Here is a 23,303-nt window from a genome sequence, read left to right as displayed (position 1 = left end):
TCTGTAGCTCGAGATATCGAGTTTGGAACGAAAACGAGCTAAACCGGACTCGGGGTCGCCGCCGTCGCTGCCGGCCGTGCCGCCGCGCAAGGTTACCTCCGGTAGCTGCGCAAGGTCGAGGCGAAGCCGTGGAAGGTGGTCTGAGGTTGTTTGGTGGTCTGTGGTGGACGGTGCAGCACGATGAACAAAGCTCTGTTTTGTTTCTTCGACTGTGACGAGAGGAAACGAGAGAGAGAACGAGAGAGAAATAGAGAGGAAAGGAATTAAGTTTCTGCTGTCGGTCGATCGAGTGTCGGCAACAATTCATAGTGCTCTAATCGACAATCATCATGAAAGGTAAAGAATGAAATGATCATGTTCCTTGCTTTTGATTAATTATAAAAATCCGGTTATTACAATCTACCCCCCTTAAACGAATTTCGTCCCGAAATTCAAGCACCCAATTCCACAAAGAGCTGTGGATACTTCACTCTCATGTCAGACTCTAACTATAGAATCTCCATCTTTTCCAAATCTGTAGTAATCTACAAAGCCTCAGCCCTTTGTATAAAAATACATTCCTATGGCCACTAAATCCTTTCATCACAAACGTAAACTCACAACACAACTGCTCAACATCACTCCACATCAATTACACAAAATCATCACATGGATCATCACATAGATCATCACTTAGATCTTCACAGAGATTATCTCATAGATCCTCACATAGATCTTCACCCTGTACTGGCATACAAGCACAGTAAACACTCCCACAAAGCGTTTCGCTACTCAATTAGCATCACTCAAAACAAATCATCCCCAAAAGCACGCCAATAAAATATGTCACCCAGTGACGATGACTTGGGCTTGCTCAATCCTTGGCTAAGCATTAGGGCTGGCCAATTGGGCCGAAGAAACCGAACCATTCACATTTCGAACCGGCCCGAACCAATTTGGGTTTAACATTTGGGCCTACCATTCGGGCCGAACAATTGGGCTTAACATTTGGGCCTACCAATCGGCCCACCGACTTCCAGCTCGGCTACGGTATGAAATTGTACATACCGTAGGTATACCGTATATATGTATGCATACCGTACAGACCGTATATACGTATGCATATCGTACAACTGTATATACGTATGCATACCGTACAGACCATATATATGTATGTATACCGTACATACCGTATATACGTCCGTATATCAAGCATATACGAGATCCAAAAATATTTGTAAGAGGTAAGGTTCGAACTCCCGACCTCGAACACGAAGGTTTTGCTCCCAACCACTGAAGCAAGAGCTACCTTCATTAATATATGCTCACGTGTTATATTTATTATGTCATAAGCGACATAAATAAAATAACAGGGAAGACAAGGTTCGAAACCTCAACCTGCCGCACGAAACCTTTTTCCCCCAACCACTGGAGCACAAGCTGTGCTTAATATAATGTGTACAAATGTTATACTTATTATGTCATAAGCGAACATAATAAAAATAAACGAGAGGCAAGGTTCGAACCTCTGACCTCTTGTACAAGAGCCTTGCTCTTCAACCACTAGAGCACCAGCTGCTCTCGTTACTATCCATGCAACTTCTTTTATTTATTCTATCATAAGCGATAGAATAACGACAAACTGTCGGTACACTCCACGTGCCACGACACGTCTCTTCCGTGATTTACGGAAAGCAAATCACTTTCGGCTAAAGCTGTCTGCCACAGCGTCTCGAGGTTCGGCCTGTCCCCTTACACGCTCTCCACGCGCCAACAACTTTTCCGGGTTTTCGGATGACTTTAATCCAACGCGTAGATTGAATCTCAGAGATCGTCCATCCAACGGTGGAGATCTGCTCACCTCGTTCTATAAATAGGTGCATCCTGGAGAAAAACTGTTCACACCAAAGAAAAGAATTTTTCCCCAGCCATTCTCTCTCAAACTCTGCAGTCTTCCTCTCGAAACTCAAATCCTTTCTTCATCAATTTCAATCCTTCTCTTCTGATCTTCTCTCCCATTTGAAGATTCGATTTCATCTTTCCTCTGAGAATCTCAGATCTCCAATCACCAGTTCAACAACTCCAATCCTTCTAACAAAATCTCCCTCAAACACTAAACCATGTATTCCTCGATATTCACATCCTCTCACCTCATGACCCAAGAGCCACGAACTCTGCAACTAATGGAGCTCCAAACCCCGCAACAAATGGAACCACAACAACAGCAACCAACAGAGGAGGGAGGAAACACCCAAGCAGCTGGAAGTAGTGCCAACATGGATTTCTGGCGAAGCCGTACCAGATGGATTCCTACTCCAGAACAAATAAGAATCCTCAAGGATCTTTACTACGTCAAGGGATTTAAGTGCCCATCTACAGAGCACATTCACGAGATCTGCCTCCAGCTGAACCAGTATGGACATGTTGAGGGTAAGAACATTTACTTTTGGTTCCAGAACGTCAGGGCTCGAGAGAAGCAGATGAATAGGTGTAATCAGGCTGCTCCAGTGCCCATGGGAACTAGTTCTCTTGGTACTGGTGGATCCATCGATCTCAATTTTGGGTCCACTGGTTCTACTGGTGCTGGTGGATCCATCGACATCAATTTTGGGCCAGCTGGTGGATCCATCGACATCAATTTTGGGTCCACTAGTTCTACTGATGATGGTAGATCCATTGATCTCAACTTTGGTTCCACCTATTCTACTGGTAATGAAGGATTTCTTGATTTAAATTTTGTTTCATAATCTTCCTCACACTTCAACACTAATACCAGTACAACTCTTTTGGCACAACAGGAGGACAAACATCCCTACAACAACGAGGAGGAGATCACCAGGAGGTTCAAACTCTTCCTCTGTTCCCCGTGCACGGCGAGGACGTCTTTGGTAACCTGAAGACTACTTCCGAGGAAGGTAGCGCATTTGGTTACTATTCTGGTGGCTCAGGCGGTTACCACAGTGGCTCAAACGTTTCTCTTGAGCTCAGCCTCAACCCATCCGGAGCTGCTGACTAGGCTTAGTATAGAATAGTCCTCGTTTCCCTTTTTGTAATATAAAATCAATAAGATTGTGTGCATGTTTTCTTTTCTTTTTGTTTAACCAACAACAACACCAAGGATCGAACCTTGGTCACTCAATACTCTTTTCAAAAACCATCGAGAACTCTGCTGCACACATCTTTCATAATGATGCAATAAAAACAATCACTCAAAACCTAGCAATCAATTAAGTCACACAGAGGTCAAGCTAGTATCCTCTGAGTCAAACCAAACACAATAATTTCGTCGCTAGAATTAGGGATTAATAAAGCTAAACACTTCCTGAGTTAGTTAGGAAAAACCCACATCTTTAGAGTTACACTTACAACTCTAAAAAAAATCTCGATCATTCCATCTATCAATTGCTTCAACAAGCAATATGTACCATCTTAGCATCCACTAATCGATACTGGTACAACACTCAGTATCTCACCCACGAATCACCTCACTGCTCATTTGGTGGTAAGTCAACATCTAGTGGTCAAAATTCTGTGATTATAGCACTTCACACTAACCACGTCATAATCCATAATCTGTCCTCACAACAGTATCTGGCCTCATAAATTAGTTATACAACCCTAGCACTCCTAGAGTTGAAAACAACGTTATTACCTAAGCTCATACATCAACACAATGTCTCTTCACAGTCAATCCTATCACGAGGTCATATCAATCTTTCCATAAGTCAACCATACACAAAATCCATCATAGTAACAACGAATTATGCATCACTACTCAACAATAGTCAGTGAAGCAGCACTCCACAATAATTTCCAATACCATCCGCAGACCTCAAACCACACCCCGACATTTAGCTAATATATAGTAGCTATCCTAAACACCAAACAACTGAGCATGAATGAATGCTCCATTATAACACAATTCCATCACTAAGCAACCAATAACTGCTAAGTATTCTTCAACTCAAAACATCTGCATATCCAACTAATGGAAAGTATCACAACTACTAGTCAAATACTCGTAACGACTTTAGATACAAGCATTGGTCAAACACCATGACCCCAACAACCAACGACTACAATGCACATAAGGATACTGTTTTTCGTGGAAACCATCCTCAATAACTCCACCAGAGTTTAATCCAAAGGTTCCCATTCCTCAAAGGTTATAACTCAAAGAAGCTACACAAACTCCACCACTTCACTTACAAAGTCAACCTATGCCATGATCACTTAACATACTACCCTTATTAAAGGTAACATAAGTATCTCCCAAATTACATCACTACACTCGTACACCAATATAGTCTTGAGAATTCTGTCTCATAATCTCTCACACTCCTATCATCTTGAGTTGGTGAGATCAATTCTCTTTTCAACTATTCCTAGGGTCTTAATCTCTTTCACCATTTCAACCCAAGAATAACATCCATCACATCAACTACAGGTAGACTAGGCAACTCAACCTCTAATGCCTCCACCTCATCCTCAACTGTCTCCATAGAAAGATCCTGTCCCTACATCAGACTCGACCTCTACCTCACCGACTCATCAGAGTTAAATCCAGAGGTTCCTATTCCTCGAAGATCACAACTCGCGGAAACTAAACTTATTCTAATACGAACTTAGTAGACAACTCTACCGTCCTACGGACTTACACGTTGTCTAGACCCCATACTAAGACATACCCAATGATTATACCAGTACCGAAGAGTATATGATGGGGATCCGCTGCAGACGGGCCATCACTCGGGAGGTACTGATTATCACCAAATATGTACCTTACGCTTTGATACCAAACTGTCACGCCCCGAATTTTGAATAACCAATTCAAATCCGAAACATGAATAAACAATTAATACAAATACGTTCTGAATTTTTTTCTCACAAACAAACACACCACTCGCCACTCAACACAAAAACTCGAAAACCTCGAGTTAATTATTACAATTCACTCTTACAAAGTAAAATTGCAAAGCTCTAAATGAGCATAACAAACCTCACAATATAATGCTGTAATTCACATAACACTACTCTAAGCAGCCCGATCACCGTCCTGGTTCTCCTGACCTGTAGGATTTCCCGCTACACAATTTGAATAGTGTACCGGGAGTTGCAACAACACAAAACCCGGTAAGCTTTTTACAGCCAGTATGAGTAAACAAGAAAGAACTGTTGATTTTAAATTACAATTCTTATAACTCAACAACACAACCAACAATCTCAACATCCACGACGCAAACGTCAAACCCATTCAATATCACCACTTTGGTCTTATCACACAACACTATCACCATTTTTGGTCCTATCTCACAACACTATCACCACTTTGGTCCCATCCCATAACACGTTAGAGCTCTAACTGCCTCGTTACCTCTGACACCTTGGCCTAGGGTCAAGCAACGGCAAAAATACTTCGGTTAACACTATAACCGTCGCGCTTTGGACATCCCCGTCCTCAGCACCATATACTTCGGTTAATAATAAACCGTCGCACTTTGGACATCCCCGTCCTCAGCACACAACTTCGGTTAATAATAAACCGTCGCACCTTGGACATCCCCGTCCTCAGTACACAAACACTCCGGTTATCCTTAACCGTCGAACTTCGGACACCTCATCCTCAGAATCCTACATTCTCTAACTCTATACATCCTCCAATGTAAATCATGAATATTAACAAGAACTCATCAATCATGTTCATCACATATAAATATGGTAAGTTACATGTCAATTCATGATAATTTAATCATCCCAATTCCACACTCTTCAATGTCACACCATTCACATATAATCACGTAAATATATATATACGTAATTATCCGCTCAGGGATAATCACTAATACCAACTATAGTTCACATGCAATAAACCGAGAAATTCATTTGTATAGTAAAAATCATTTTACTTACCCATGGACCGTAGTTGATCAAGTCCATATGATTTTAAAACAAATATTTATTTCATAAATATTTTCACGCAATTACGACAAAATAAGGTAATTAAATTTATTCGGTTCGTAATATGAACCACGTGAGGTTTACTCACCTCTAAATTCCCGCTGCGTCTTCTTAACAGCTCAAAATACAATTTCACGAATCGTCCGCCAAATCAAACCGTCGATCACCTAATCAAACATGACCTTAACTTAGCAAATAACTCAAAAACATAATCAAACGACAATCCAACGGTCGGATTGAAATTAAATGATGATCCAACGGTCGGATCCTCACGGATCGCCTTCCTAATCACTGTTTTGCATTTATACGAAGATCCAACGGTCGGATCTTCGCCCATGACTACACAAAGCCACTGGGACTGTCATAAGATCATCATATCAAAACTACAAGTCCATCTGACGGTACTAACTTCACAGATCACAAATCTAACGATCGAAATCGATCTAAACTTAAAAATTCATAACTTAATCATACGATATCCAAAAATTGCGTATAATATATCGAAATGATCGTATTGAAATATAGAATCTGAAAATGTACAGAAACCATATTTTTGATCCCCGGAGGTGGCCGGAAAGGGCCGCCGGAGTTAGTGGCAGAGCCGCCGCCGACCACCACCAATGGTGTCGGGGCCGGGCTGCTCTTCTTCCTCTCATCATGCTTGACAACTTTCATAACTAGCACGAAGTCTGAAAATGACCGGAAGGGGTCGAAAATTACCTTGAACAGTATGAAGGTGGCCGGAATTTTCCAGAAACCGGCGAGAAACTGCAGAAAACGGCGAGCTCCAATTCGACGTAAAAACGTCAATTTAAGGCTTCGATTCCTTCTGAAGAGTTGTTAAGAAACTCAAGAAGAACTCACTGGTTCAAGAATCACAGAAAAATATGGTCTGTAGCTCGAGATATACCGATCGAAAGCTTCGGTGGTCGGAAAAATTCCAGAATTTTGCAGAATCCGGCAAGGCTTGATTTCGACGTCAAAACTTCAATTTCAGGCTTCGATTCCTTCTAGAGAGTTGTTAAGAAACTCAAGGTGAGTTTACCAGTTTAAGAATCACTCAAAACGATGCACTACAACTCGAGATATACCTATCAAAAGCTTCGGTGGTGGTGGAAAATTTCCAGAATCCGGCGAGCTCCAAAATCGACGTGAAAATTACAACCTCACGCCTCGATCCCTTCTGGAGAATTGTTCAGAACTTCCTTATGAACTCAACAAGCCAAGAATCACAAGAAACGATCGTGTATAGCTCGAGATATCTTGATCCGAAGGTTGGTTGTTCGATCCGCACGGGTCGAGCTCCGACGAACGTGAAAACGTTCGATCCAGTTCCGATCCTTCTTGGTGCTTGTATAGGAAGATGAGGCGAGCTCAATGAGCCAAGAATCAAGTGAAATGGTGCTCTGTAGCTCGAGATATCGAGTTTGGAACGAAAACGAGCTAAACCGGACTCGGGGTCGCCGCCGTCGCTGCCGGCCGTGCCGCCGCGCAAGGTTACCTCCGGTAGCTGCGCAAGGTCGAGGCGAAGCCGTGGAAGGTGGTCTGAGGTTGTTTGGTGGTCTGTGGTGGACGGTGCAGCACGATGAACAAAGCTCTGTTTTGTTTCTTCGACTGTGACGAGAGGAAACGAGAGAGAGAACGAGAGAGAAATAGAGAGGAAAGGAATTAAGTTTCTGCTGTCGGTCGATCGAGTGTCGGCAACAATTCATAGTGCTCTAATCGACAATCATCATGAAAGGTAAAGAATGAAATGATCATGTTCCTTGCTTTTGATTAATTATAAAAATCCGGTTATTACAACCTAAACACTTGTCTTGCCTACAAATTAAAAAACCCAGCTCTTCCATCATGGAACAAGTCCGAACAACGAACAACAAAACAACAAACAAATCAAATTAAGTTTTTGGGTTCTCAATTGTGATGTGTCAATCTCCTCACCTAGGTGTCACGTGCATGAGATCAAAATCTGAGTCTATGGAACTCGAGCTGCTGAAAACCAAGCGAGACTAGTCATCACCATCTCTACGTGTCCTTCCAAAACATCATGAACATCCCTAACACACACCACCGCTTCAATTCTTTCCCTTCTTGCAAGGCAAAAGATGTAATGCAAATACTTCTTTCTTTCACTGCTTCTCCACAATAAATCCCAAACCCTAAAAATGGCAAGCGGTGACAGAGAGGAATCCAAATGCTGCTTCAAAGAATGGATGACAACCCAAGAGAAAGACCTCTCGGAGCTTTCCCAAGCTCTCACCGTCGAGCCGGAAAACATAGACCAACTTAAACAGCTCGCCGAGAAGAGCATCACTCACTTCCAGGACTACATCAAAAAGCGTAACAAACTCGCCCACAAAGACATCTCTGCCTACTTTGCACCGAACTGGTGCTCTCCCTGGGAGAACTCTCTTCTCTGGATCGCCGGCTGCCGCCCTTCCTTATTTTTCCGCCTCGTGTAGTCGTGTACGTCCTCAGCGGCTCGGAAGTCGAGTCCAAGCTCACCGAGTTCCTCCGTGGCACGAAAGAGGGGTACCTCAGCGAGGTCATGAGCTCCACACAGCTTCTGATGATCAACGCCTTGCAGAGCAAGACAATAAGCGAGGAAGAGAGGCTGACGATGAAGCTGGCGGATCTGCAGGAGGACATAGCGGACCAGCCGATTGCGATGATTGCGAAAGGGCTGAGCAAAGTTGGGGAGATGAACGGGGTGGTGGAAAAGGTTCTGGATAATCATGGTCGACAAATGGTAAAGGTTTTGGAGGAGGCAGATGGGCTGAGGATGAACACGCTTAAGGAGCTTGTGAAGATATTGAGTCCTCTTCAGGCAGTGGATTTTCTGGTGGCGAGTAAGAAGCTTCATCTCTGTGTGCATAATTGGGGAAGCCAGAGGGATCAGAAGCACGGGAGGAAAGAAAGCGATGAGGAATGTTAATTAGTTCGATTATTTGTTTTTTTTTTTTTTTTTCTGTTTTATTGAGTACAACTTTTAACCGATTAGTACAATATCTCTTTTTACTTCTTCATGTGTGTCACGCCCCGAATTTTGAATAACAAATTCAAATCCGAAACATGAATAATAATTATTACAATAACGTTCTGAAATTTTTTTTTTCAGAACAAACACACCTCACACCACCCAATATTACATAACCAAATCCTCAAGGAGTTTATTGATTACAGCACACTCTCTCCAAATATAAATGTAGCTCAATGAGCATAACACACCTCACAAAAGAAAGTCAGATTCACACAAATGCAGCTACTCTACGCAGCTCGATCACCTTCCTGATTTTCCTGACCTGTAGGATTACCCGCTACACCGTTTGAATAGTGTACCGGGATTGCAACAATACAAACCCGGTAAGCTTTTTGCAAAGCTCGTATGAGTAAATGAAAGGATTGCACGATTTAAAGTAACCAAATCAACTCAAGCATAAATTCAACTCAAGTATTTTCTTTGCATCATAATTGAAGTGTACAACGTCACTTCAAGCATCAATAAACTCACATCTCACAATGACTACTCAAAAACAAACAACTTCTTACTCAATATATACTCACAGGCTTATGATTTATTTATATAAATCATCCCATGCAGTATATTATACTTACAGGCTTATGATTAATTATATTAATCACCCCATTCAGTATATCATACTTACAGGCTTATGATTAATTATATTAATCACCCCATTCAGTATGTCATACCCAAGGGCATATGATAACTCGTTTATCCCCCAAGCAGTATGATGTACTCAAGGGCATACGATAACTCAAGGTTATCCCCCTAGCAGTATAGTGTACTCAAGGGCATACGATAACTCAAGGTTATCCCCCAAGCAGTACAAAGGCAGACAGACTAGAGCTCTAACTGAATCGTAGAGTGTCACCTTGGCCAAGGTTCACCCTTACGAAAATATTTGCCTCAAATCACTCGACTCCTCATTTAACTCATCTCAACGACTCAACTATAGAACTTTACTCAATTACTCTTTATCACACTCAACTCAACCTATAAGATAAATTATATCTTCTAGAGAGTAATGCTCGAATTGTAAATCAATCGCATCAATTCCACACTTCACCAAATACCACACATCCAATATATATTCCACGTAAATATATATATACGTAGTCACCCACACAAGAATGACCACTAATACCAACTATAGTTCACATGCATTTAAAAATCGATAAATTCATTTTTATACTTTAAATACATTTTACTTACCTATGGACCGTAGTCGATCAAGTCCATATAATTTAAAACAAATATTGATTTTCTTAAAACAGTTTTCACAAAATCACTATAGAATTCAATCACTGAATTTCGGTTTGTAAATGAACCATGTGCGATTTTACTCACCTCGATATTCCCGCTGCGTCTTCAATTCAACACAATACACACCAAAACCGCTCACCCAAGGGAGACCGTCAATCACCTAATCACACATGACCTTAACTTAGCCAATAACTCAAAAACATATTCAAACGACAATCCAACGGTCGGATCGAAATTAAATGATGATCCAACGGTCGGATCCTCACGGATCGCCCTTAGGATCACCCTCCAAAAATCATCACGAAGATCCAACGGTCGGATCTTCCTGAATCGTCCTTACTAACATCTTCACAAATTTATACGAAAATCCGACGGACGGATTCTCACGAATCGCCTCCCTAATCACTGTTTTGCATTTATACGAAGATCCAACAGTCGGATCTTCGCCCATGACCACACAAAGCCACTGGAACAGTCATAAGATCATCATATCAAAACTACAAGTCCATCTGACGGTCCTAACTTCACAGATCACAAATCTAACGATCGAAATCGATCGAAACTTAAAAATTCATAACTTAATCATACGATATCCAAAAATTGCGTATAATATATCGAAATGATCGTATTGAAATATAGAATCTAAAAATGCACAGAAACTATATTTTTGACCCCCGGAGGTGGCCGGAAAAGGGACGCCGGAGTTAGGGCAGAGCCGCCGCCGACCACCGCCAATGGTGTCGGGGCCGGGCTGCTCCTCTTCCTCTCATCATGGTTAACAACTTTCATAACTATCATGTAAGCTGAAAATGACCGGAAGTGGTTGAAATTACCTAAAACAGTCGAGGTGGCCGGAAAATTTCCAGAATCCGGCGAAATTTGCAGAATCTGGCAAGGCTTGATTTCGACGTCAAAACTTCAATTTCAGGCTTCGATCCCTTCTAGAGAGTTGTTAAGAACATCAAGGAGAACTCACTGGTTCAAGAATCAATCAAAACGATGCACTACAGCTCGAGATATACCGATCGAAAGATTTTCGTTTCGGATTGAAAACTTACCGAGCTCCGACGAACGTGAAACCGGTCACTCTAGGTGCAATCCTCCTAGTATGATGATCAGCAGGTTGAGGGGAGTTCATGGAGCCAAGGATCGGAAGTTTTGGTGGCCGGAGCTAGGAGAAAACTGGCGTTGACCAAAATCGAGCTTAAATCGAAACCGGGCCGCCGCCGCCGCTAGGGGCCGTGCCGCCGTGCAAGGCTGCCACAGACAGGTGCGCAAGGACCATACGAAGCCAATGGAAGAAGTTTGGTGAGGATCGGTGGCCGGAGGAGGAAGAAATAGCCGGAAGAAAATCGAAGGCGATTTCCGGTCGGGGGAGGGGCTGCAGCTCCGAGCTTCCATTTTTGGAAATTCTGAAAATATTTTCGGAAATTTCCGAAAATGGAAGCTTTATACTAATTTGGAAACATTTTCAAAAAATCATAACTAATTCATACGAACTTCGATTTTTGCGTTCCGCATATGCACGCGATCGTGTCGACGAGCTCTACAACTTTCATGAAGGAAGTTTCCCCAAATTTTGAACGTATAAAAAGTCAACTTTCGCGAGCCCCTAAATAACGTTCGTTTTCGAAAATTAATCGTTCGAACTAATTCCACAACTTCTCCGAGCCTCGTACTCGCTCCCACTATCGTGAAATCATTTCTAAAAAATCCACGGAATTTAATTTGGATTTTTCGGGGTATTACAATGTGTGTGCTTGAGTTTGATAACTTTGGTTTATGGTGTTGTACATGTCTCCATGAATGACATTAATTATGAGTTTCGGATGTGAAATTTTTGTCACTCATTAATTTTTTTTTTTTTTTGGTCACATACTAATTTTTCTTTGTATGGTATGTGTCTCTGGTAGAATATGTAGAATCTCAAATTGCAAATTAGACAAAATTGACTAAAATTGTAGCCTGGGGATCTTAGAAGATTTTGACGCTATTTCTAAGTGAGTTAGTTGTGAGTTTGCTATTACGACCCTAATTAGTTTTTGGGTTTGTTAATTACTTTGGAGTCAAAGGTTTGAATACATTTAGCCCTTTTTTCGTCGGTAATAGTTTTCGGTCAAGCTTTCATCGATAATAGTTTTCGAAAGACACCTTCACCTTCTGCCAACACATTGTGCGTCGGGCAAAGGATTTCTTAAATGTTTATATTTTACCAACGAATCCTTATTGGCCTTGCAATGGGCTTCTTGATGGCTTGAACTCTGTTTGATGGGCTCATTGAGTGATCCAAATGACAGACCCAAAACCCTGTCCCTGTACCTTCGTCTTCACCAGAGAGAGTTTTTTGATTTGTTACTAGGCCTCCTCTCCATCTTCTGAGTTCTGAATATATACAAACTTGGAAAAACCTAAAAGTTAAAAGTGAATATTCTTGATTTCAAGAACAGAGTCTAGTCAGGAAAGATAACAGGAAAGAATCCTATCTATACAGAGTAACTGGATCACCCCCACCATCACATAGTGCCTTTAAGAGACAAAGATATATAGATATCAGATTGGACTTCGGAGTGGATATTTTGTGGGCAAGCCACTAATTGAACTCATTCCATTTGGCACCATTCTCTGAGTGGACCAACTTTAACCACCTTCCACCGCCACAACCTCTCTCATTCTCTTCCACTGTATCAACTTTGTGGCCAACAATTGGATCATGTAGGTCACACCAGATTACCCACGTGGTATCCACATGGATTCCTTCCTTGGCTCAAGTTCAATGATAGTTAGCATTGTGGTCCAAATTGGACAAACTGTCTGAGACTCAATCTCAACCAGTAGTCCAGATTGGTGTGAGTCAGATTCTAGTAAGTGTAACTTTCTTCTCTTATAATAGCAAAACCACCAACTGTCTATTACTATACATAGCAGCTTAAATCAGGTCCAGTACTCCTTAACAGAGAACATAATATAGTGCTGCTATTTTTACACAGAGAGCAAGACAGCGTGGTGCTGGGAATAGGAGGGTCTCTTTGTTCTATTAAGAGAATGATCGGGTAGGCTTCTTGTTGATATTGCATCGTGTTTCCTTGCGCAAGGGATTTTCTCATGAAGCCATATGGCATGGGTTGAAATCTTTTTGCATTGATTTTGCATTCACAAGGGATTTCCCTCATCCTGCCTTTTGGCATGCATGAGTTGAATTCCTTGTGTCCCCACGCTTTGATTTCTTTCCTCCATTTTAGTGTTTAATACATAATTTAATTTACTTTTTTCTTCTTTTGTATCAATGTGATCAGCATGGGAGACATCGAAGGTGTAATGCAATCGAGTGAACATTTTCCTTGATTGCTCGTCTTAATCTTGTTTCGTTTTCACCATCTGTTTCTGTGGTGAAAAGGGAAGCAAGGTTGGTATCAAAATGTCCAATATGGAGAACAAGAAAGGAAACATATTGATGCAGAAGTACGAGCTGGGGCGCCTTCTCGGGAAAGGTACATTTGCAAAGGTATACCATGCTCGAAACATGAAGACCGGCCAAAGTGTTGCCATTAAGATCATAGACAAGGAGAAGGTGCAACAAGTGGGATTGATTGATCAAATCAAGCGTGAAATCTCTGTGATGCGCCTTGTTAGGCACCCAAATGTTGTTCAGCTCTATGAAGTGATGGCCAGCAAGACCAAAATCTACTTTGCCATGGAGTATGTGAGAGGTGGTGAGCTCTTCAACAAGGTTGCCAGGGGAAAGCTCAAGGAAGACATGGCTAGAAAATACTTTCAACAGTTGATTGGCGCCGTTGATTACTGCCACAGCCGCGGAGTTTATCACCGTGACATCAAGCCAGAGAATCTCCTGGTTGATGAGCATGGTAACCTCAAGGTTTCAGATTTCGGGCTGAGTGCATTGTGGGAGTCGAGAGGTCAAGATGGTCTGCTGCACACAACTTGTGGAACTCCTGCTTATGTAGCACCAGAAGTGATCAACAAGAAAGGTTATGATGGTGCCAAGGCTGATATATGGTCATGTGGGGTTGTCCTTTACGTTCTTTTGGCTGGTTTTCTTCCATTCCATGACACAAATCTCATGGAAATGTACAGGAAGATCAGCAGAGGAGACTTTAAGAGTCCGCATTGGTTCCCTCCAGAGGTTCGTAAGCTTCTTGCACGGATTCTTGATCCGAATGCCACCGCGAGAATAAGTGTGGACAAGATCATGGAGAACAGTTGGTTCAAGAAGGGGTTTAAGCACATTGATGCCCCATTACCGATTCCAGGTGATCCAAACACATCTATCACTGATGTGCATTCTGCTTTTGGATCACCAGACAGTTCTAATAGGAAACCAGCAATTACTACTGCAGCAGCAAGCCCCATGAAGCCAACTAACTTCAATGCCTTTGACATCATATCTCTCTCACCCGGATTTGATCTATCCGGTTTGTTTGAGGGTGATATGAAGCAAAGATCATCACAGTCACGATTCACCACTACAAAACCAGCCTCTACTATTGTTTCAAAATTTGAAGAGATAGCGCAGATGGAGAGATTCAGATGCATGAAGCAGGACGGAACTGTCAAGTTGCAGGGCAGCAGGGAAGGAAGAAAAGGGCAGCTTGGTATTGATGCTGAGATTTTCGAGGTCACGCCTTCGTTTTTTGTTGTGGAGGTGAAGAAAACAGCTGGGGACACATTGGAATACATGCAATTCTATGACCAAGATTTAAAGCCCTCTCTTAAAGACATAGTATGGACTTGGCAAGGAAATGATCCACAGCAACAACATCAGCCAGCAACCCAAGTTATTTCTTAGGCTTTTCGATATCTTGATACATGCTAAACTGTGTATTAACTAATTCTAAACATTTGTATCTATGTTTCATTACATTTTCAGGGTTTTTAATCTTTTTTGTCTTTTTTGTATGTTGTGTTTGTCCTCTCTTCTGATTCGAGAGATCTAAATGTAAGAAGGTACTTCACAAATAATATGGTTTCAAATATTTGTAAAAGGAGATGCTGTGGTAAGGTTCAAACCATACAATGGTAACCTCTGGAAGTTTAATTTCTGCATAGATGGGCAAAGCTGGACAGTTATGAGGTATCAACACATGAAAAAAGAAGCAAATTTATTGGGAGTATCTAAAATCACATGATCATGAATGTCCTGGTGTTAACTGTTAATACCTTACCAAATTTAGTGGCAACTAGACCTTTCAAGTTTCATCAGTAACATGGCTCCCTATATGAGCATTAATTAATATCTAAATTCACGTTCTCTTGTTCTTGGCACCACTAACTCGTTTGGCTCAAGGATTAGAGAATTGGAAATGAAATTCCCTTCCCATGAAATGAAATCCTGCCCATTAGATATGCGTTTCCCTTCCCTGGGGAAAATTGAATAGCCTCCATTCCGCGAACCAAAATGATACACTACTGAAGATTTAAGCTGGTGGGCAGAAGTTTCAACTACACCAGAGTTTCAGTGCTGAAATAGTCCACATTTTTGACAGAGATGCATAGACAGCAAGAAATAGCAGTATAATTAATCTAAACACTTAGGGCACGTTTACTTACTTGGAAGGAAAGGGAATGATTACGGGGTAAAAACATTCCTGCGTTTACTAACACATAAATGGATCGGAATGATTCTGAGTAAAAGAATTCATGCGTTTACTAACACATGAAGGAATCGGAATGGATGTAGGTCCCACCTCCTTATCAGGAATCGATTTCTGAATACTCAGGAATTCGATTACGAAGGGGGGAGATGAGTTTAGGAATCATTCCTCCGGAATCAATACCGATTCATTTCTTCTCCCATTCCACTTGTCTCCGATTCATGATTATTTCCATTCCAAGTAAGTAAACGTGTCATTCCACTTGTCTCCGATTCATGAGTATGATAGGGTTGGGAAGCTTCTGGCTCAAAGAAATAGCATTGAGCAATATATGGTTTTCATTTTAATTATTTAGTCACATTTCATTATTATTTTTTAATAATTTTGCTTATTATTCACAGTCAAGTTTCATTATATATATGTTGAAGTCCTGGTTTCAATAAAATTCTTGCATTTCATAATATAGATTAAGTACCAACTAATAACTGCCACAAAATATGAAACGCTTCAATGACTATCAAACTAGCATCTGTTGCTATCACTCTATATCTAATTGTTTCTATATAGTTCACCCAATTGGTCCACAAACAACAATAAATTGCAGAAAGGAAAATGATGTTTCAGATAACAGTGAATCAGTGATGTCTGTATGTGACTTGGATTTAGCTGAGTTAATAATGAAAGCTGACTCACCCTATGCTTTGACCCAATTGGCAAAAATCTAGGCCACTCAAACTGATACACAAATTAGTTGTCAAAAAAACTGATACACAAATTTTCTTTTCATATAATTTGCAAAAAGAACTCTGAGTCCAACCCTAAACCAATCCAAAAATGAAAGAAGATATAAAAGAGAAGATTGATACCTACCATAAGATGTAAAGGAGAAGTGAGACCTACCAGTCACTTCCTCAATTATTGTTGGAACGGAGAGACTGGAGGTGGAGAAAAGGCAGCCAAGTAATAACATCTGTAAAGCCATACCATACAGATTATAGTTGTAAGTTTTTGTCAAATAAAAACAATTTAGTTTCTTCTACGCCTAAAAAAGGCTAAGATATCCAATCCCTTGAGGATCTCTGCTGTTTTTGGTCCAACAATGACCTTTTTTTCCTGTCCTGATTCTTCTTATACACGTCTTCTTGTTCAGGGTTGCATGTGGAATTTGCTTCGTATTTTTGTCATGGAAATGGAAACTTGTACCAGTCGGTCATTCACCACCAGTTTTTTGTAGATTCGCATGCGTAATATAGATAGACCTAGTCACATGTTTAACTAACGTTTCTAAGTTTCTTCTTATTAGGATAGTTAACTAATGTCTGCGGCATCAGATTCTTTATTAACTCTTAAAATTAACCAGTGGTCATGGTCGAGGTCGTGGTAGCTCCTGGTACTGGTAAAAGAGAAATGCTAACAATTTTCTCATCTCAACCTTGTTCATCGACGACATCCAATCTTCATGGTCGCAAGTTTGAAACTCTTTGTTTTTTGGTAACTTTTTAATATAAATAACACTTTTTTTTTTTTCAAATAACTTTTACCAAAATAATTGGATGATTAAACGAGTTGGTGAAAATAGTCTATTTTTAGACCGCGAATAATAAAGGAAGATGCTAGCATTTCATATTACGTATGAGGATTTTCTTATTATTACTCTAAGCAAAAAGAGGCATATGTGATATGTGTGATGGATCAGTAAAATGACCAAGTGCTGAGGTTCAAAGCTCTATTACCATAAAACAACATTTGATTTAGTCAGCTTATCAATGTCGACCAGTGTTAGCATACAAATTTGAAAGGCAAATCAAACGAGCCGACCCAAATTCGATTTTTCTTTAACATATAATCCTATATTTGTCGACGGCAAACAAAAGATGACAATTCCCTCACAAGATTGAAAATTGTGACATGCATATTTTGCTAATACGACGACTTTTGTTGCAGACGTCAGAACCCCTTATTCAAAACTGAAGAAAACAGCTCCAGAATTCGACAAAATGAGAATAATGCCAAAAGGGCAAAAACTTGTTCACCAAATATAACTGGTAGTTTGCCATCACAAACAAACAGAATTGAAAAAAAAAAGGCAAATTCCAAGCAAGCCAGAATCAGTAATACAAAGATCAAGTAGCCACAACAGCTTAATGTGTTCTTGGTTTTCAAGATGACCTTAACCAAAATGTGCCCATGCCTTTACCCAATCTCATCTCACTGAAGTCTGAACTGTGTCTTCAATTTTGGCCAAAAAGAAAAGACAAAAGACTCTTGTATACTAATTTTTTTTTGGAAATGATCTCGTATACTAAATTTGAATGCAAAATTATGCAGTTATGAAACAAACAATATACTATTAGATTTTTCAAGATTTCAGACATCCCCTAACTGGTCTACATCCAAAAGTTTCCAGCACTTACTGACACCCTTCCTGATGACCATAATTGCACCTAATTTAGGTGATGAATGAAACTGACTTCTCCATGCCTCTCATATGAAAACAAACGTTTCACCTAAACATGGCACTAAATAGAAAAGAAGGAAAATGGAAAACCCAACAAAATGCAACTCAGCACCTACATTTTGCATTCTCATAAAAAAAAAAAACAGATTACCAAAAAATGCCACAAAGAGCAGCAAACATTGTAAAACCCATGGCTAAATGAGTAGCAGAAAGAGCCTTAAAGCTCAGGTATCCAACGAATTTATGTTAGTATGAAGTAGAAGAAGCTTAATGTAAGCATATAGAAGCTTAATGTAAGCATATACAATCATCCATCCACCAAAATTCCGAGATAAACTAGAGAGATGCGCATTCCATTCTCTGTAATTCTAATCTAGGCTCTCTTGATAAACGAACAGGAAATACAATAACATAGAAGTAATATCTAGAGCTCGCCTATTCCCAAAACAAAATAAATCAACAACAAAGGAGGAAACTTTACAGAGGCCTCACTTAGCAAATTAGAGAAGAGACAGAAAAAAAATACCCAATTCCATTCTCTTCCTCCTTATTCAGTATCCGAAGGTAGATGATGAACTGAAGACGGAGAACCTACTGAAACAACGGAACCTCCTGAAGCAAGAGAACCTGCAGCAGAGTCCTCAATCATCAAATTCTGCAACCCGGGTCTCAACTCCGAATTACAAAACTGCTCATACTCTGTTCTGTCCCCTGCTTTCTTCTTCACTTCAAGCACCACCAACGACGGTGTCAACTCGAATATCTCAGCCGCAATGGTCAGCGGCCCCTTCACACCCTCTCTAGACCCTTCCATGCTCACCCTGCAATCCTTCTTCCTCACCGAAAAGCTCACCACTTTGGCAATCTCCTCCAATTTCGATATTATCTTATCAACCGGAGCACCCGACACAAACCTAGCCTCCTCCCCGCGCTCCTCAAACAAGCCAGACAAATCAAACCCCGGCGAAAACGATATTATATCAAACGCATTCAAACTCGCCGGTCTCGGCAAAGATGTAAGCTTTCTCCTGGTCTCAAATTCGGCCTCGGATTCCGACATACACGACTGATCAGACATCACCGAGCTGGCATCACTATCATCCTCCTCATCCTCATGAACATTACATAGCCTGTCATCATGGTCAATGTAAAACTTAATATGCTTAAAACCCTTCTTAAACCACCGATTCTCCATCACCTCCGCAATGGTGATCCGAGTATTGGGGTTCGTATCCAAAAGCTTAGTCAGCAACCTGACAAGCTCGGAGCTGAACCACCTGGGACACCGAAACTCTCCCTTGTAAATTTTCTTATACATGGCCATGACATTGTGGTCGTGGAAAGGCAAGTACCCGGCCATAAGCACAAATAAAACCACTCCACAGGACCAAATATCCACCTTGGCTCCGTCGTACCCCTTCCGGCCGAGAACCTCCGGCGCCACGTACGCCGGGGTCCCGCAAAACGTGTGAAACATGCCGTCCTGCCGGATTTCGTCCGAGACGGCACTCAACCCGAAATCCGAAACTTTGAGATCTCCGTTCTCGTCGAGGAGTAGATTCTCGGGCTTCAAGTCGCGGTGGTAGACCCCGCGGGCGTGGCAGAATCCGACGGCGGAGATTAACTGCTGGAAGTACTTTCTGGCAACCTCCTCCTTGAGGCGGCCCTTGGCGACCTTGTTGAAGAGCTCGCCGCCGCGGACGTACTCCATGACGAAGTAGATCTTGGCCTTGGTGGCCATTACTTCGAAGAGCTGGACGATATTGGGGTGGCGGACGCGGCGGAGGATGGAGATCTCGCGTTTGATGTGGGCGATCAAACCGCCCTTCAGGATCTTCTCTTTGTCGATCACCTTAATGGCGACGCCCTCGTCGGTCTTGATGTTGCGGGCGTGGTACACCTTCGCGAAGGTGCCGTGGCCGAGGAGCTTCCCGATTTCGAAGCGGCCCAGGAGGAGCGGGTTGTTCTTCGTCTTCGACGTGTTGGAGGAGACGGCGCCGTTTTGGGTGAGCTCAGCCATTCCTGACGGCGGAATGGGGTGGCCCGTCGTGAATGAGATTTGTGTTTTTTTTTTTTTTTTTTTTTTTTGAGTGGTGTTGAGTATTGTTTGTTTGTTTTACACAGATGCTCTTTTATAGTAAGGGGAATATACCGCCCTTCTCCTCCACTAGTTTTTCTTGTTTTTGTTTTTTTTTTTTTTTTTTTTTTTTTGAGTTAGTTAAATGTTGTTGCCAGGTATGTAGGTAGAGACGTTTGCAAAATATATAGGAAGAAAAATCTTGGGGGATGTCTACGGTTTGAATTTTATAACCTTTTTTTTTTCTTTATGCCTAGATCTTCCTAATGATTTTGTTACTCTATGGGGTAACTAATTAAGGTTATGACTATTTTGTTGTATATTGAGATCTTTGTTTCGAAAATAATGCACGTTTTGTGTTTTGATAGGTTTAAAGTTTAGTTTTTACGTGTTTCGGTTTTTTTTAGTGTATATGGAGTGTAATAATTCGTTTTTATATATCTAATTTTTTTTATAAATTTTTTTTTTGAAAAAGAAAGATTTCTAAATATGTCATTATGAGGTGTTTGAAATTTAGAGCGTTATTTTCAATTACTAAATGCAGATGTCCTAATATTTGAATAGTTTTGGCACTTGCCAAACAAATAGGTGCCTCCAGGATTATCGAGATTTGCTTTTTTGCAATTGTAGTTAAGGGTAAGTGGGGATATGAACACATAAACTCTATTAGATCTTCCTATGTTTGCATAAGCTCGATAAACCCTAAGACTCCTTTTTTGCAATTGGAGTCTTAGGGTTTATCGAGCTTATGCAAACATAGGAAGATCTAATAGAGTTCATATCCCCACTTACCCTTAACTACATCTTGCACTGCTTGAGAGATTAAATGTTAACGTTCATTTCTCTAATGAAACATACAAACTTTTTTAACGAGTCAAAGTTTTGTGTGTTTCTCCATGTTAATTGTTGAGATACTAAAATGAGTTAACATCAGAGACATTGCATAGAACGATTAGAATAAATTATTTTTGTACCATTAATTTCATTGTGTTATTGTTTTTCTTGCATCATTATTCTTGATCGTTAATTGTGCGCACCATCTTGTGATATGAATGCAATATTATAAGGCGTTATTTCTACATTATAAATTCATAGTCGTCCAACTTCCTAATGTTTGCTAGCAACTTACCAACAGATGTATTAAAATTAATATGATTGTTTAACTATTGGTCATCAATTTAACCTTATTATGGTAGTGGTCACAAACTGCTCGCACAACATTTTTGTTGGCGTCAATTTTTATGTAAAATGCTATTGTCATAACAGGACAACATTATATTCTAAAAGAAGAAAAAATTAGGGACCATTATACTAATTAGTTGCTGATAGTGACTTAATACTTAGATTAATGAGAAGTAGTCTCACTAATCTAACCACTAACTTATCATTAAAACTAATAGTCATACTCTTGTACGATCAAACTTTTATTGTAAACGTACAAGTGTGAAGACATGTTATCATTACAAGTTTACAACTGTAAACCTTACGCGTTAAAAGAATTTATCTTTTTATTTGAAAACAGAGAAGAATTTTATTGAACCAACACTATAGGGAGATATTTAAGAGGCTTTTGTAATTGGCCCTTATAACTTTAATTTCAAGCGCTCTTCCTATTTTCGATGAGTCATGTTGAAAATTAAGTAAGACTCCTTAGCTTAATTTCCAACTAATAATTTAGAGCCACTTAATTGCCACCACGTGTTGCGTACTCAATGCTGGTGGCAACGCGTATGCGTGCATCCCACGTAGGCAATCACGCCTCCCCTCTATTCCAATGAACCCAATCACACGTAACCGAACCTACCTCAACTGTTCCAAGCCGTCGATTATAATTACTTTAACAAGACCATGAACTTGACCAATCAAACTCATCCTTTGACTCACTTGATGAAGCAAAAAGTCAACTAGATGGTCGGTGATGATTTACACATGTACGGCACGGAATTAATAAAGAAAAGATGAACAAGCAACTATAATTATCAAATATTTATTAGCAAACCTTTTTTTTTCTGGGAATATTGGCCCTTGAAGTTTTGATGATTGCAAGTCCATGTGGGTGGAGGGCCTCAAGGGTTTTTTTGTTGATGATGAAGGGATGAAGTGCATATATGAATGATTGGAAGTGTGCCTACCAAGGTTTTGAAAAGAATTTATAATCTTCATAATTTGTTTACCAAACTTCTGGGAATCAAATAATTGTTTGTTTAAAATGAAATATATTTCTTCAACTTGAAATGTTCAAGTTGTACAGTTCATCACAGAACAGCCTCATCTCTACAATGCATTTCTTCTGTTTTCTTCTCTTTGGGACCTGGCTAGCTAGCTAGTAGCAAGTTAGCAACTGTCAATGGGAAAAAAGAAAAATGTAAATTAATTTTGACTATGTTCCTCCTATTAAGATTCTGGAGTATGTTGATTCCATGATTATAAGTTCATTCCATACCAGACCAGATCGGAATAGGGTTATATATATCCTAATTATGAGAATGAGTCATTCGAGCGTGTCAAAATAGATACTATGTTTACATACCGATCTCTATGTCATTACATTTCACATAGGATAAGAATAGAGTTTTTTTTTTTTTTGGAACAATAGATTCTGGAGTAATTAGGATATATCTCTCTTGCTGATGCTTGCTGGTTTTTCAAGTTTCAGGATTTTGGGGCTTTGTCTATCTCTCTTTTGTTCCGCAATTTTTTTTTAACGCTTATGAATTATGACCTAATGGTAGGCTGTGGATAAGAAGATAAGAACTGATGGTGTAATTGACCATTAGTACCGGCATGGCACATATAGGCACACTGCATTTTTGGTTTGCATAATTTTTCCTTTCTGCTGATCTCATCTCATGTGCTTCAAACTTCATGCCAGAATATTGAAACGTAAAGGAGCAACTGCTAAAGCTCCGAACTGTTGAGATTGATGTTCATCCTCAT

The 23,303-nt window shown here is 40.4% G+C and overlaps 4 protein-coding genes across 4 annotated transcripts; 3 read left to right on the top strand and 1 right to left on the bottom strand.

Annotated features, from left to right (window-relative positions):
• The first annotated feature begins 1,677 nt into the window (after positions 1-1,677).
• Positions 1,678-4,598, top strand: LOC133729454 (protein WUSCHEL-like). Its single transcript, XM_062156992.1, has 2 exons — positions 1,678-2,688; positions 2,778-4,598. The coding sequence occupies exons 1-2, from the start codon at positions 2,100-2,102 to the stop codon at positions 2,993-2,995; spliced, it is 807 nt and encodes a 268-aa protein (XP_062012976.1). The 5' UTR covers positions 1,678-2,099; the 3' UTR covers positions 2,996-4,598.
• A 3,504-nt stretch (positions 4,599-8,102) lies between these two features.
• On the top strand, positions 8,103-8,872 carry LOC133731322 (protein DELAY OF GERMINATION 1). The gene is given in 2 exon segments (XM_062158721.1): positions 8,103-8,399; positions 8,402-8,872. Coding segments are annotated over 2 exon segments (768 nt in total).
• Positions 8,873-13,113: 4,241 nt separating this feature from the next.
• Positions 13,114-15,222, top strand: LOC133729451 (CBL-interacting serine/threonine-protein kinase 20). The gene is made up of 2 exons (XM_062156986.1): positions 13,114-13,272; positions 13,516-15,222. The coding sequence occupies exon 2, from the start codon at positions 13,638-13,640 to the stop codon at positions 15,024-15,026; it is 1,389 nt and encodes a 462-aa protein (XP_062012970.1). The 5' UTR covers positions 13,114-13,272; positions 13,516-13,637; the 3' UTR covers positions 15,027-15,222.
• A 3,270-nt stretch (positions 15,223-18,492) lies between these two features.
• LOC133729450 (CBL-interacting serine/threonine-protein kinase 12-like) lies at positions 18,493-20,403 on the bottom strand. Its single transcript, XM_062156984.1, has one exon. It carries the CDS (start codon positions 20,307-20,309, stop codon positions 18,837-18,839), a length of 1,473 nt encoding a protein of 490 aa, XP_062012968.1. The 5' UTR covers positions 20,310-20,403; the 3' UTR covers positions 18,493-18,836.
• Positions 20,404-23,303: the final 2,900 nt, after the last annotated feature.

Source organism: Rosa rugosa, chromosome 2 (assembly GCF_958449725.1).
Source record: "Rosa rugosa chromosome 2, drRosRugo1.1, whole genome shotgun sequence".
In the NCBI taxonomy this organism is placed as follows: Eukaryota; Viridiplantae; Streptophyta; class Magnoliopsida; order Rosales; family Rosaceae; genus Rosa; species Rosa rugosa.
The sequence above is the reverse complement of the archived record's forward strand: the minus strand, read 5'-3'. Positions and strand labels throughout refer to the sequence as shown.

Excerpts from the sequence above, each read along its gene's own strand:
- LOC133729454 (XM_062156992.1), top strand. The coding sequence starts at position 2,100 with ATGTATTCCTCGATATTCACATCCTCTCACCTCATGACCCAAGAGCCA. Across the intron at positions 2,689-2,777 it reads TGGTTCCACCTATTCTACTG|GAGGACAAACATCCCTACAA; the intron begins GTAATGAAGGAT and ends TTGGCACAACAG.
- LOC133729450 (XM_062156984.1), bottom strand. The coding sequence starts at position 20,309 with ATGGCTGAGCTCACCCAAAACGGCGCCGTCTCCTCCAACACGTCGAAG.
- LOC133729451 (XM_062156986.1), top strand. The coding sequence starts at position 13,638 with ATGTCCAATATGGAGAACAAGAAAGGAAACATATTGATGCAGAAGTAC.